We start from the raw sequence: 12022 nt of genomic DNA, 5'->3' as shown, positions 1-12022 counted from the left end.
TTCCCCTTCAAGTGCCAGCCAGAGACAAAGAATCCAGGGGAAGACTGTAACTCCTGAAGGTGGTAGGTTCACCAAATGGAAAGGGTCTTGCTATGGTTTGGATCAATGTCCCCCCAAAGCTCCATATATCAAGGTGTGGCACCTGGGGTGGTGGTATTGGAAGGTACTTAGATCCCGAAGAGGTAAGACCCAGTAGGGGTCCTGAGGTCATGTAGGGGAGGTGGGTATTCCCCCAAAGAGATTATGAGATCCTAGTCTCTTCTCAGTCTCTTTCTGCTTTCTGCCTTGAGACGTGATTACTTACTTCAATATACACTCCTGCCAAACCCTGATGCCCTTTCCAGAGGCCCAAACTGATGTGGCCACTGGATCTTGGACTTTTGAACATCTAGAATTGTAAGTCAAAATGAAACTTTCTTTACTTCATAAGTTTCTCACGTTAGGTATTTTATTACAGTGACATGACATTGACTAATGTAAATCCCTTCTAAAGAACCTCAACCAACCACAGAGTAAAAGGGACTGTAACATCATAAATTTTTATTGTATTAAGCCCCTGAAATCTGGAGTTGTCATAGCAATTAGCCTATCTGAATTCATTTACATTTTTTCTCTAAGTATTTTTTTGAGCTTTTATATTTGCGTTTATTCTTCATTTAACTTTTAAAACACTACTATAATTGAATATTAAAACAAAAACAATAGCAAGTAATGAGCATGATTATAGTCCTACACTCATTCACTACTGCATATAAAACGCCTGCAGTGAGTGTTATTCACTGGTCCCATTAAGAGGTCTGACACTAATAGTACCTCTAGATATTGGCTTCTGGAAGCCACCTAATGCTTCCACCACCTGTATGTCCATACACATGAAAAGGTTGTCTCCTTATCGAGTAAAACCAGCATGGTCCTTCTGACCTAACACAATATCTCCTGACTCTTGGTCTCCTTCATCATGAAATGTTATTTTCTGTCCATCTTTCATGCCTTTGTCAATATGAACTTCTAGAATCTTTGTCTCTTGAACTATATTCCTTCCATTGCAATTTTTACATCTATCTTTAGGACTGATCTGTTCCCCATGGCCCTGGCACTCCATGCACACAGACTGATTTTGCTGAACCATTCCAGATCCTATCTGATGAATTCTTATTTTCATTCCAGTACCTTGGCAGTTGGGACAGCACTCTACTGTTCCTTTCTTACCACCTTGGCCTTCACATTTGTCACAAAGCACATTCTTTTGCAGAGCCAGTGTTCTTGTTGCACTTTATATAAATCTTCTAAGATTACTGAGAGCTGACACATGTTTTTACCTTTCCTTTCTCTCTGCATCCTTCCTCGTCCTCCAAAAAACATATCAAAGATGTCCATGGGGGAGCCAAAACCACCACATGTTCCACCCTCCTTAATTGCCTATTCTCCTCCTTTGTCATGAAATTCCCTTTTCTTGAGAGAACTTCATAAGCTTGAGAAATCTGTTTAAACTTTTCTCCTTCATTTGGATTCTTATCAGGGTGGTACTTCAAGGCCAGTTTCTGTAAGTCTTTTTCAATTCTTTCTGGGTGGCATTGGGTTTGACCCCCGAAACATCATAATAAGTGGTTTCTTTCACTATTTTCTACAGCAGGTGAGTAGGTTGGGGCTGATGTGGGGGAGTGGGAAGGAGCACCCTAACTGTGTGCAACTCAGGCAGCTGCCGTTCCCCTGCCTCCCACCAAGCTTTCTGGAAAGTTCCCCTTTCTCTAAGTCTTAAAAACTTCCAAACCCCCATTCCATTGTTCTGTAGCAATTTTTCTATGACTCTTATCTTGATTTTTTTTTTTTTCATTTTACTTGAAGTCATCTATCTGGTGGTTCCTGGTTGAGTGACTATAAGGGATTTCACCAACTGCCACTTCTCAGATCTAAAGTAGGAGACTAGGTTGCTGTGAACATAACGTAAGACAATTTTGTATCGAGGATTTATCCAGTATGATGCTGTAGCATCTTTTCCTTACCCATTATCAGTCTGGGTGTCTAACATTCTCTATCCAAAAGTCCATGAAAACCTATAATCTTCATGATGCACTCCAACTAGGGCAACAACACTGTGTGTAGAGCTTTATTTGAAGAGATTATACTTCCCAGGATGCAATGAACTATCACTTTTCAGTGTGAACCACTAAAACATTTTGCTCCAGTAGTGATACTAATATTTTTTAGAAAAATAATTCTGGTTGTGAGAGGAATTAGCATTTTAAGAGATGAGAGGTTAGAAGGTGATGAAAGAAACTGCAAGGAATCCTGAATTTCAGCGCTGGGAATAGAAGCAAAAGAAAGCATCAATGCTAGAGTGGCCCTGACTTGATAACAACCAGATCTGGAAGAGAAAAGTAGGAGAAACCATGGAAGATTTCTTAGAAATTTCATGTTTTGAGTGTCAAAGGCTAAATCAAGAGCCCAGGAAAAATAGAAGATTTGGTGGGATAATACAGGAATTCCACTCCGGAAATGTTGACTTTGAAGTACCACAGGGAAATTCCAAGTGAGAAATGCCCTGTAGGTCTAATGTTCAGAATACAATTTGTGCTAAAGGTTCAGGTGTGGGAATTATTAACATAGTCAAAACCTTGTGAATGGTTAAACCAGGAAAAGATTAAGTACTGAGGAAAAGATGAAGAACTAAAATTCTCTGAATTCCAAAGGATGCCTTATTTTTAGAGATAGTAGAAGAATTAGTGAGTCTTTGACTGAGTGACCTGAAAGACAGAAAGAAACAAAACACAAAACCAGAACTCCAGAACCCAAGAGATGAGGAAATTTCAATAATAATAATTCTAGTATGTAACTTAACCCACCCATTTTTTAGAAAAATCTCAATTATAGTTTTTACTTCTGGAAATTAGGTCTTTTCTTGATTTTACTCATCTTTCAGAGTTCTGTTTTCACTTCTTGAGATGTATTAAGCATATTTTATATTCTGTGTCCCACAGTTGCAACAGTTAGGTTTTTTATGCATTTTATTTTGTAGTTTATTATTTCTGTAGGCTCTTATTGTGCCTCAGGTATTCATTGATGTTCAACTGTCGTTTTTTTTTTTAAAGAGACCACAAGGATGGAATATTTTTTTCAAAATGTGAGGTAAAGGGGGTTCTTTACAAATAGGTTTGTATTTGTTTTTCAAATGCCTATGACATTTTTGGTCTGGGCCCACTTCTAACTACATTCTTGGTTTTGAGGTTTTTCTAGCCACCCAGGTAGTATGAATTCTGGTTGCAAACCAGCATGAGAGCCAATTTATGATTACTAGCTTCTTAGATGATGGTGTGGGCACATGTAGAGGGAAGTTTCTTCTTAAAGAGTAAAGAGAATGGGTAATTAATTCTTTCTTACCTTGGGAATGTGGTTCTTTGGAAAGCCTAGGTTTTGCAGTCTATTATGGATGGGATTCTGCATTTTTTTTTTTGTTCTTAAACTCATAAACTCAAAATAAAAGCGATACACAGATACCTCAGTGTATCAGTCATGTTTTCATTGCTGTGAACAAACTATCTGACAAGAACAACTTGAGGAGGAAAATTTTATTTGGATCATAGTTTCAGAGACTTTAGTCCATGGTTGGCTGGTTCTGAGCAAAAATATCATGGCAGATGACATGGAAGAGGAAAGCTGCTCATCTCATGGCATCTGGGGAGCAGAGGGTGGGAGGGCAAGGGACCAGGGAGAAGATAAACTCTTCCATGGCACATCCCAGTGACCTCCTTCTTCCAAGTAGATCCCACCTCCCTGTAATCCATTCAATCATCAGTAAATGGATTAATGTACTGATGAGACCAGAGCCCTCATAATTCAATCATTGCCTAAAAGCTCCATCTCTGAACCTTGCCACACTGGAGACCATGCTTTCAACACGTATATTTTGGTGGGACATTCCACATCCAAACCATAACACTGAGGATGGGTCAAAGCCCTGAATGTAAAAGCCAGTTTGGGTGCTCAGCTTATCTTCTTTATTGAGACCATGACCTAGCATTCTTTATTTTCTTATTACCCATGGATGCATTTTAAAAGATTATAGGGGATGGGAATATAGCTCAGTTGGTAGAGTGCTTGCGTTGCATGCATAAATTCAATCCCCAGCACCACCACCACTAAAAAAAAAAAAAGATTACAAAAATTTTACCTGGTATTTTCAGTTGTTTTCAACAGAGCAGTTGATCCTGGCACCTCAAGTGCTGTTGTTGCATGGGACATATAATTTGTAAATACAGGATGTTCCATTTGAAAATATATTGCATTACATGAAAATCTTAACAAAAGATGTTAAACAAATGATTGAGTAATTGTTTATAGTTTCTTTAAATGTGTGTTGCTAAAGCATTTAGAATTGCTTTACAGGTTATTAATTTAACTACTTACAGATAGCACACAAGCAAAACAATAAACTAAATTATTTGGAACCATAATGGTTGAAAAAGAATCAAATATATCCATATTCTGGCCTATTCTAATGACTGCTACTGTTATAATCCTTAGTCTATGCTGCCATAATCTTTCACCTGGATTATTAAAATTTCTTTGTTTCTTTCCAAGACAAACCCAGAAGATGTGTCTTTTTAATTTATTTAACCCTTTCCCTTCCCACCTTCTTGTCCCATGGTGATTCTATTTAGATATGTTAGATCATGCCACCACTCTGCACTAAATGGTCCAGTGTCTTCCCACCAAAAAATAAAAGCCACAGTGAGTACTAGGATTCAATCTTCTTCCTTTGCTTTCTCAGCCTTAGCTCCCCCGTCCTTGCTTTTCCTCAGACATTCTTGCCTTAGGACCTTTGTATCTATTGCTCTTCATGCCAGATAGGAGCCATTCTCCCCTGAGATATTCACTTGGCTTGTTTTCCCACCACCTTCAGGTCTTGTTCAGTGTTATCTTCTCTGTGACATCTCAGGCTACTTAAAGTGGAAACCTCCCCTCATCCTCATCCAGCATTCCATATTCCATTTTTCTGCTTTATTTCTCTCTATAACACTTATCTTCTAATATACCATCTAAAACAAAAGTCATTCTTTGTAAACTTTTTAGAACAATGTTTGGCACAACTTGTTGTTTCATGACAATATATAATAATTAATTTACATATTGGTATAATGGCTGACGCCAAGAGGACAAGAATTTTTTCTTTTATTACTATATTCCCAGCATCTAAGAACAATGGCTAGCACATCATATGTGCTCAAATAACAGGTTGACTAGAAATATCTATAAATATATAATAAAAGATCACAGGAAAGGATTTACTTCATTAAAAATGATGTTATAAGGTTTGAGAAATAGAAGCCATCCCAAAAGACTGAGTCCTCAAAGACCACTCTCCAAAAAGAAATGTAATTAAAATTCAAATTTCAAAACTCTTTGCAATATGCCAAAAGGTACATTTATCTAAATGACAGTATTTTGAACTCCCCTGAAGATCTGCACTCTTGAACCACAATTCCCAGGTGTGGCTCTCTAATCTCATTTAATATAGAGCCATGTGTTCAAATAAAAGAGAAAAAGGGACTTGTTCACTGTTCAGTTATTGGGAAATAACTTTTAAAAAAAAGAGGAAAAAAAATTTCCAGGCATCACTGAGACGCAGCCTGGCATAGATGGAAAATAAAAGTTTGCAATTGACAGGTAACTAGTTCCTACAGAGCTTCTAATTCCTAGGTTATCTGGGATAACCTTCCTATATAATCTCTTGACTGTCCATCTCAAGATCTCTTTATTTATATTCAATTCTGTTTATCTCCTCTGAAGTATCTAAAAAGGCATGTAGGAATAGAGTTCATTATTAAAAATAATCCAAATCTTATTTAAACTAATCAAAAAACAATTAGTAAATGAAGATGGTATAAACTACTTCTATGCTGTTCCTATCAGGTTGTTCTGTAGGCTCTACATCTCATCTTGGATAAGCACAGGAGAATTGCTTCCTTCTTGGTCCGGCTCTCTAGGTCTAAACACCTGCATATCCCTACAGAGATCTTGCTTATCCAGCTACACCCACTGTGGTCCAGACAAATCTCTCATTTTACATATGGCAGCATGGGTTCTCTGGCACTTTTACTGACATCATTTCTCTCCATTCCATCCACTGCATACATTATGCTGAGAGATTATCAATATTAACAAAACAGAGTCCAATTTGCCTTGTAGGAATCAGATTCTCACATTAAAGACTGTGAGGTTCTGGGCTTAACTGGATAAGCAAGATCTCTGGAGGGATGTGATAATAAACTGACAGCTGTTTGAAACTAATCGTCTGTTCACTGAAGCAGAAGTTCATATGCACAAACTGTAATAGGATTTACAGTAATACCTTGACAAATTTCAGTTCTGAAGACTTTCTGGTCATTTAACCATTCTGCTGAGAACCTGAGTCTTTCTTCAGTGAAATCTGTAAAGGGAAATTAGAGTCTAGTCAAATCTCTCATTTTACATATGGAAGAATGGGTTCTTTGGCTCTTTTACTGATGTAGTTTCTTTCTATTTCACCTGTTTTTTCAAAGTTATGCTCTAAGAGATCATCAATATTAGTAAGAAATAGGCTAGAATATTTTACATTAAGGGTTTAATTTACATTAAGGGTTGTGAAGTTCTGGGCAACGCATATTCCCATCACTGACCAGTTAGTTTCAAGCAGCTATCAGTTGCTAGGAATTATAGTACTAGGAATTATAGTACTCATTTTGGTCAAACAAGATGCAGAATAGTGTACCCTTCTTTTCCAACCTCCAAATCAGGGCAAAATCACCTATCTGTAAAATATTTAGCAAAAATTTAGATATTAGTTCCTTTCAAGATATATTCATTTATAATTGAAAAAGGATGCTTCTAAACTTCTCTATGCTTAAACCAATGAAGGCATCAAACATACTTTCCCCCATTTACTCGACTCAAGTTATAGAGCATGTCTTCTGTGAAAGCACTGTCAGTATCCTAGGAACACAATGCTAAAAAAACTTGTTCTAATGGAGGTGACATACTCTGAGAGAAGTTATGGGATGTTCTGAGTATGAATCAGGGATCCTGGACTCAGCAAGGATGTAGGGGTTGAAGAGAATCAGAGGGATCTGAAAGAATTGATGTATAAATTGAAATTTGAAAGATTATCAGGAGTTTGATGGCACTGGCGCAGGCCAAGATGGGGGAAGGACTGGTACAGAAACTACTGAGAATCCTGGGAAAGGGAATAACGTGCATAAAAACCTAGAAGTGAGATAGAAGTGTGGACTTGAACTTGACCTGTTCCAGAAACAGAGAGACATCAACATGGCTATAGTTTAAGCTGGAAAAAAGGTAATTGACCAGCTTTGAGTCTATGGAGACAAGCAGATAAAAGGTCATAAAAGTCTTTGCAATACATTGAGGAGTTTGGGTGTAATTCCATGAACAATGGGAAGCTGTATAAGAGGTTTCAAACAAGAGTAGTAGGAAATACAATCTGTTTCAATCTCCTCCTAAACAAATGTTTAAATCAAAAGAGCACTTGGAATTATGGGAGTCCAAAAACAGTACCAAATTATGAAGAGGTAGTGTTCTTCAGTGTGAAATCTAAGAGGGCTTTTAAATAAGCATATTTGCCTTCAGAACATTGTAGGAAACCATTAATCTCATCAAATGGGAGCCTTGACAACAGTCTTTTATTCCAGATGAGTACAACTCAGGAATCACCCACTAAGCTTATAATAGAAATAGTAATCTATGTTGGAAAAAAATATATATATATGCAGAGTTTGACTTCATAGTATTCCACATGAGAACATAAATTTAAGTTTTAACCATATATTAACATTATAGTCATCCTCAGAATTTCAGTATTGAAAGGGATATCAAAGGTCATACTGTCCAATGTCTTCATTTTATAGATGAAAACAGTACACAAGATAATCAGAAATAAGCAATTATTTAAGATCTGGGTTCTTCTTGGACGATTTCAGCACATTATAATGGCAACTTAATTTTCACAATGAAAATCAAGTATTTTGATGCATATATTTAATTACTAACACTGTTCCTGAGCTTCCAAAATGGTTCCCAATGGACCCTGCCTATTAGTATTCACATCTGTTGTAGTTGCCCCAGCCTCCAACATGGTACCAGCTTGTGGGTCTTGAGCTCTAGCCTTCCTCCCTTGAATTGAAGTGTCCCACCCACCACCTGTGAGATACCAAGGTCTTTCTGTTTGCCATGTGAATGAACTTGGAAGCCAATTCTCCAGGCCCAGCTGAGCTGAGCTGAGCTGACTGCAATTCTACTGACAGCCTGGCAAGAACCTCATGAGAGAATCTGAGCCAGAAATACCAGCTAAGGCACTCCTTGATTCCTGAACCTCTAAAGGGTTAAATAACAAAGGTTTGTTCTTTCAAAGTGTTAAACTTTGGTATAATTTGTTGTGTAGTAATAGAAAATAAATACCATACAAAATTAAAAACTCTTTACAAACTATATGCATTTAAATAGAAATTGTTATAAACAATAAGATATTATCTTGATTTAGAAATATGACCACTGGTGATCTCCTTTGAAAAGAGATGATTAAATGGTTTCCAGGATAGGCAACAGAATATTTAACTAGTAATTTACAGGTCACTGATTCTAATTTAACTGAATTCTTGGCAACCAGAGTTAAAATTGAAATTTGGTTGTAAACAGTAATTGCCCATAGCTGCATGTTCCTGTTTCAATAAACCTTAAAAACAAAAAACAAAAAACAAAAAAAAAAACCCTCAAAAGATTAAAAAAAAAAATCTCAACTTAAAGCTAACATTTTCTTCTTAATTCTGAGTATTCTTAGTAGGATACTGAGTAAAAAGGAAACAACAGCCTACCAGTTAATGGAGATGACACTGTAAAAAGTAATTACAAAAAAACCTCCAAACTTTTATTCTGGGAAGAACCTTCAGGTAAAGAATAGCCAATGAAGCAGTCTCCACCCCTCTTCTAAGTTTCATTTCCTGTTTTTTATTCATAATCCAATTATTCACTCAGCATTCCATCAAGAAATATTTATTAAACTCTTTTGACACACCAGGCACAGGGATACAATAATTAATTAGACAGACAAATCTCCAGATTCTTGCAAATTTAATCTGGGAGTGGGAAAACAATTCAGGAATTACAACACAGTGATAATCGTTTGGGAGGAAGTAGAAGGTGCAATGCAAGCCCCTATCAAGGGACCTATCCCTGTACCTTAGTGGAAGGGGCATGGGAGAGAGTCTAGAAAAGCTTTTTGTAATTGATATCCAAGCTTAATGGTAAGGTGTCACAGGATATTTTGGGGGGGGGGCTCCTTATACAAAGGCCCAAAGGCAAGTGAGTTATATTGAGAAATTAGACTTCAGCCTTACTATAGCACATAGAAGGAAGGCATGGTGAAAGTCCCAAGTTAGTGCAGGATGGACACAGTTCATTATAGTGGATTCCTTTGTAGCAGAGTTGACATGGGAAAAAATTTAAATAAAACCAAACTAACAAATCTGATCCTCTGCATCCAATCTGAGAACATTATATAATAAATACTATTATGTAATATTATAAGATAACCATAATCATTAATTGGCAAAAATTATGTATGTACTGGCAAGAATTTTGAGGTGAAAAAACGTGTTTTGAATCCCAGCTTAGAAATGACAGTAATACTAATCTCAGGTTGTGTAAAGGCTACATGAAAAAATAAAACATGAAACCTCTTACCCATACCAGGTGTTCAAAGAATTCACCTCCTTTCTGGCTACTTTGCTTCTGAGCCCCCAGCTGATCTTTGAACTGAAGGCAACGTGTCAACAACGACCATATGTGACCTTCTAACCTGGCAGACACCATCTCCTATGCTCATCCCATTACGCTCTAGACGCTACTTTCCTCCCCAGTGAACATTTCCCTGTGTTAGACAAGCCAGAAGTACCCCCCAAAATAACAATCCCTGTCATACAGTAACAGCTGTAGCATTTGTAAAACAAGAATTACACCCATACACTGAGACTTAATCCATTACATTAACTGTATATCTGCTATGTACTTGGCCTAAATTATTCCCTTTGGTAATATCATGCAGTATAATCACTATTTGGCAGAGAAGAGCCTTAGGTTAAAAAAGGTTAAGAGTGGCTTACCCTGACCTAAGCTTTGGATGTAGCTTCTCATCTTCTTTCTCAACAGACTTGTCAACTCTTCGAAAGCTACATCCCAGCAAATGTGGTAAAAGCCATTTATTTTAAGGTGTATGTTAGGTTTATTTTAAACATTGTTAGAATTCAGAGAAACATGGTCTTTTACAACTGTATACACATTGATTAATTTCTAACTTTGTGGTCTTTTCATTTATATTTCCAGTTCTGTGTGCAAGTGATGGTGGCAGGATCTCCCTAGAATTCTCTAAAAGAACCATTCAGATGGCTTTAGCGATAAGTACCACTTTCCATTTGTATACTGAGCAGCTGTTTACAACAGTAAAAATTAAGCTTCTGATTTTATTCATAACAAAAGACTGTCTCTTCTGACTGTGAAAATGAGAGCACAAATGCAAGGTTTAATCACTGAGGCAGACTTAATAACCAGGTTTTACTTGTTTTAAAACAAAAAAGCAAAACAACAACAACAAAAAAAACTTGCAGATTTGAAGTAATATTATGAAAAAATATACTTTGACCATACTAAAACAAAGGACAAAATTTTAAACATTCTGTTTAACTTTAATTAGGCATTTAGCGTATGACACACTGATAATGCATTAACATACACTCCATGATATATAGCGATGGACATCTTTGTTGGAAGATATGGGCACAATATTTCCTCGAGAAGGGGCTTGGTAATTACCAACATCCTTTCAAGGGCGTCAGGTCTCATGGACAGAAAAGGAAACTCCATCAAGAGGCAAAAACCAGGTGTGAGGGAAACAATAAGAGGTAAGTATTCTCTTAAAAACTGAAACTGTTTTCTCTGGGTAGAAATCTAAGTCAAGGAATCATTGCTTATTAGCAGAAGATGATTGGCTTTCTTCTAAATAGCTCAAGGGCAAGAGTAATACTGGCTTTCCAAGTGGGCTCCTCTAGTTCAGTGATACTTGCACATCTCACCTGAGCCTTTCGGTTACAAATCCACCTCCTCTAGAAGCCGTGTGAAAAAGCAAGATCAATATATATATATATATATGGGGAAAAAAATCCTCCCAGCTATAAATCAGCCACGTGGAGCTGCTGCTGCGGCAGCTGTAGCTCCGACTTCCTGGTTTGCTTCCTGCAATCAGGGGGGGGGCTCGGGCAGGTCCGCGGCATCCTGGAGGGCATGGGTGTTAAGGGCAGAGTTATGGTCCGTAATTACCATAAAAGTTTGGCAATCTGGAAGCTTTCAGGAGCTGAGCTGTAGGGCAAAGGCTAAGGACCAGACCTGGGGAAAGTGTTAAGTTAGTTACAAAATAAGGAGGGACTGGGAAGGGGGCTCGTGTGCTCGGTGGTGGAGAAAAGGGGACTGCGGATCTGGAAGGTGGCAGGTAGAGAAAAAGGAAACGAGAAGAGCAAGGCACACCGGCCGGTCGGAGCTCTGCGGAGGCCGCCTGCGGGGAGGGGGCGGAGGGAAGCGCCCGGGGGAAGGTATAGCCGAGGGGAGTTCCGGAGCTGGAGCAGGAGAGGGCAGACAGCGGAGAGGGCGGCAGCCGTAGCGTTAGGGGTGGGGGAAAGAGGAGGAGGAGGAGAGCCGGAGGAGGGGGAAGGAGGGAGGGGAGAGCTGTGGCGGCGGCTGCGCCGGGCTGTGTGTCTCTCGCCGCCGGAGGAAGATGAGGCTGAAGATTGGGTTCATCTTACGCAGTTTGCTGGTGGTGGGAAGCTTCCTGGGGCTCGTGGTCCTCTGGTCTTCCCTCTCCTCACGGCCCGACGACCCGAGCCCGCTGAGCAGGATGAGGGTAAGTGACCCGCCCGGCCCCCTCCGGCGGCTGCGACCTGCAACTTGTTTTGTTTGCGCGCGCGTGTGGCGGGAGCGGGGGGCGGCG

General features: G+C 38.7%; 1 protein-coding gene and 1 pseudogene across 2 annotated transcripts in view; one reads left to right on the top strand and one right to left on the bottom strand.

Moving 5' to 3' along the window:
* Positions 1-734: 734 nt before the first annotated feature.
* On the bottom strand, positions 735-9858 carry LOC107142555 (annotated as a pseudogene).
* A 1868-nt stretch (positions 9859-11726) lies between these two features.
* Positions 11727-12022, top strand: part of Galnt7 (polypeptide N-acetylgalactosaminyltransferase 7) — a 139035-nt gene continuing 138739 nt past the window's right edge. The window contains exon 1 of one of the 2 annotated variants that reach the window (XM_015486210.2): positions 11727-11935. In XM_015486210.2, coding sequence (XP_015341696.1) covers positions 11810-11935 — 126 coding nt within the window. In that variant the 5' untranslated portion in view covers positions 11727-11809. The remainder of the gene's footprint in view (positions 11936-12022) is intronic. The other variant, XM_015486209.2, reaches the window with a different exon arrangement.

Source organism: Marmota marmota, unplaced genomic scaffold (assembly GCF_001458135.2).
Source record: "Marmota marmota marmota unplaced genomic scaffold, marMar, whole genome shotgun sequence".
NCBI classification, from domain to species: domain Eukaryota; kingdom Metazoa; phylum Chordata; class Mammalia; order Rodentia; family Sciuridae; genus Marmota; species Marmota marmota.
The sequence above is the reverse complement of the archived record's forward strand: the minus strand, read 5'-3'. Positions and strand labels throughout refer to the sequence as shown.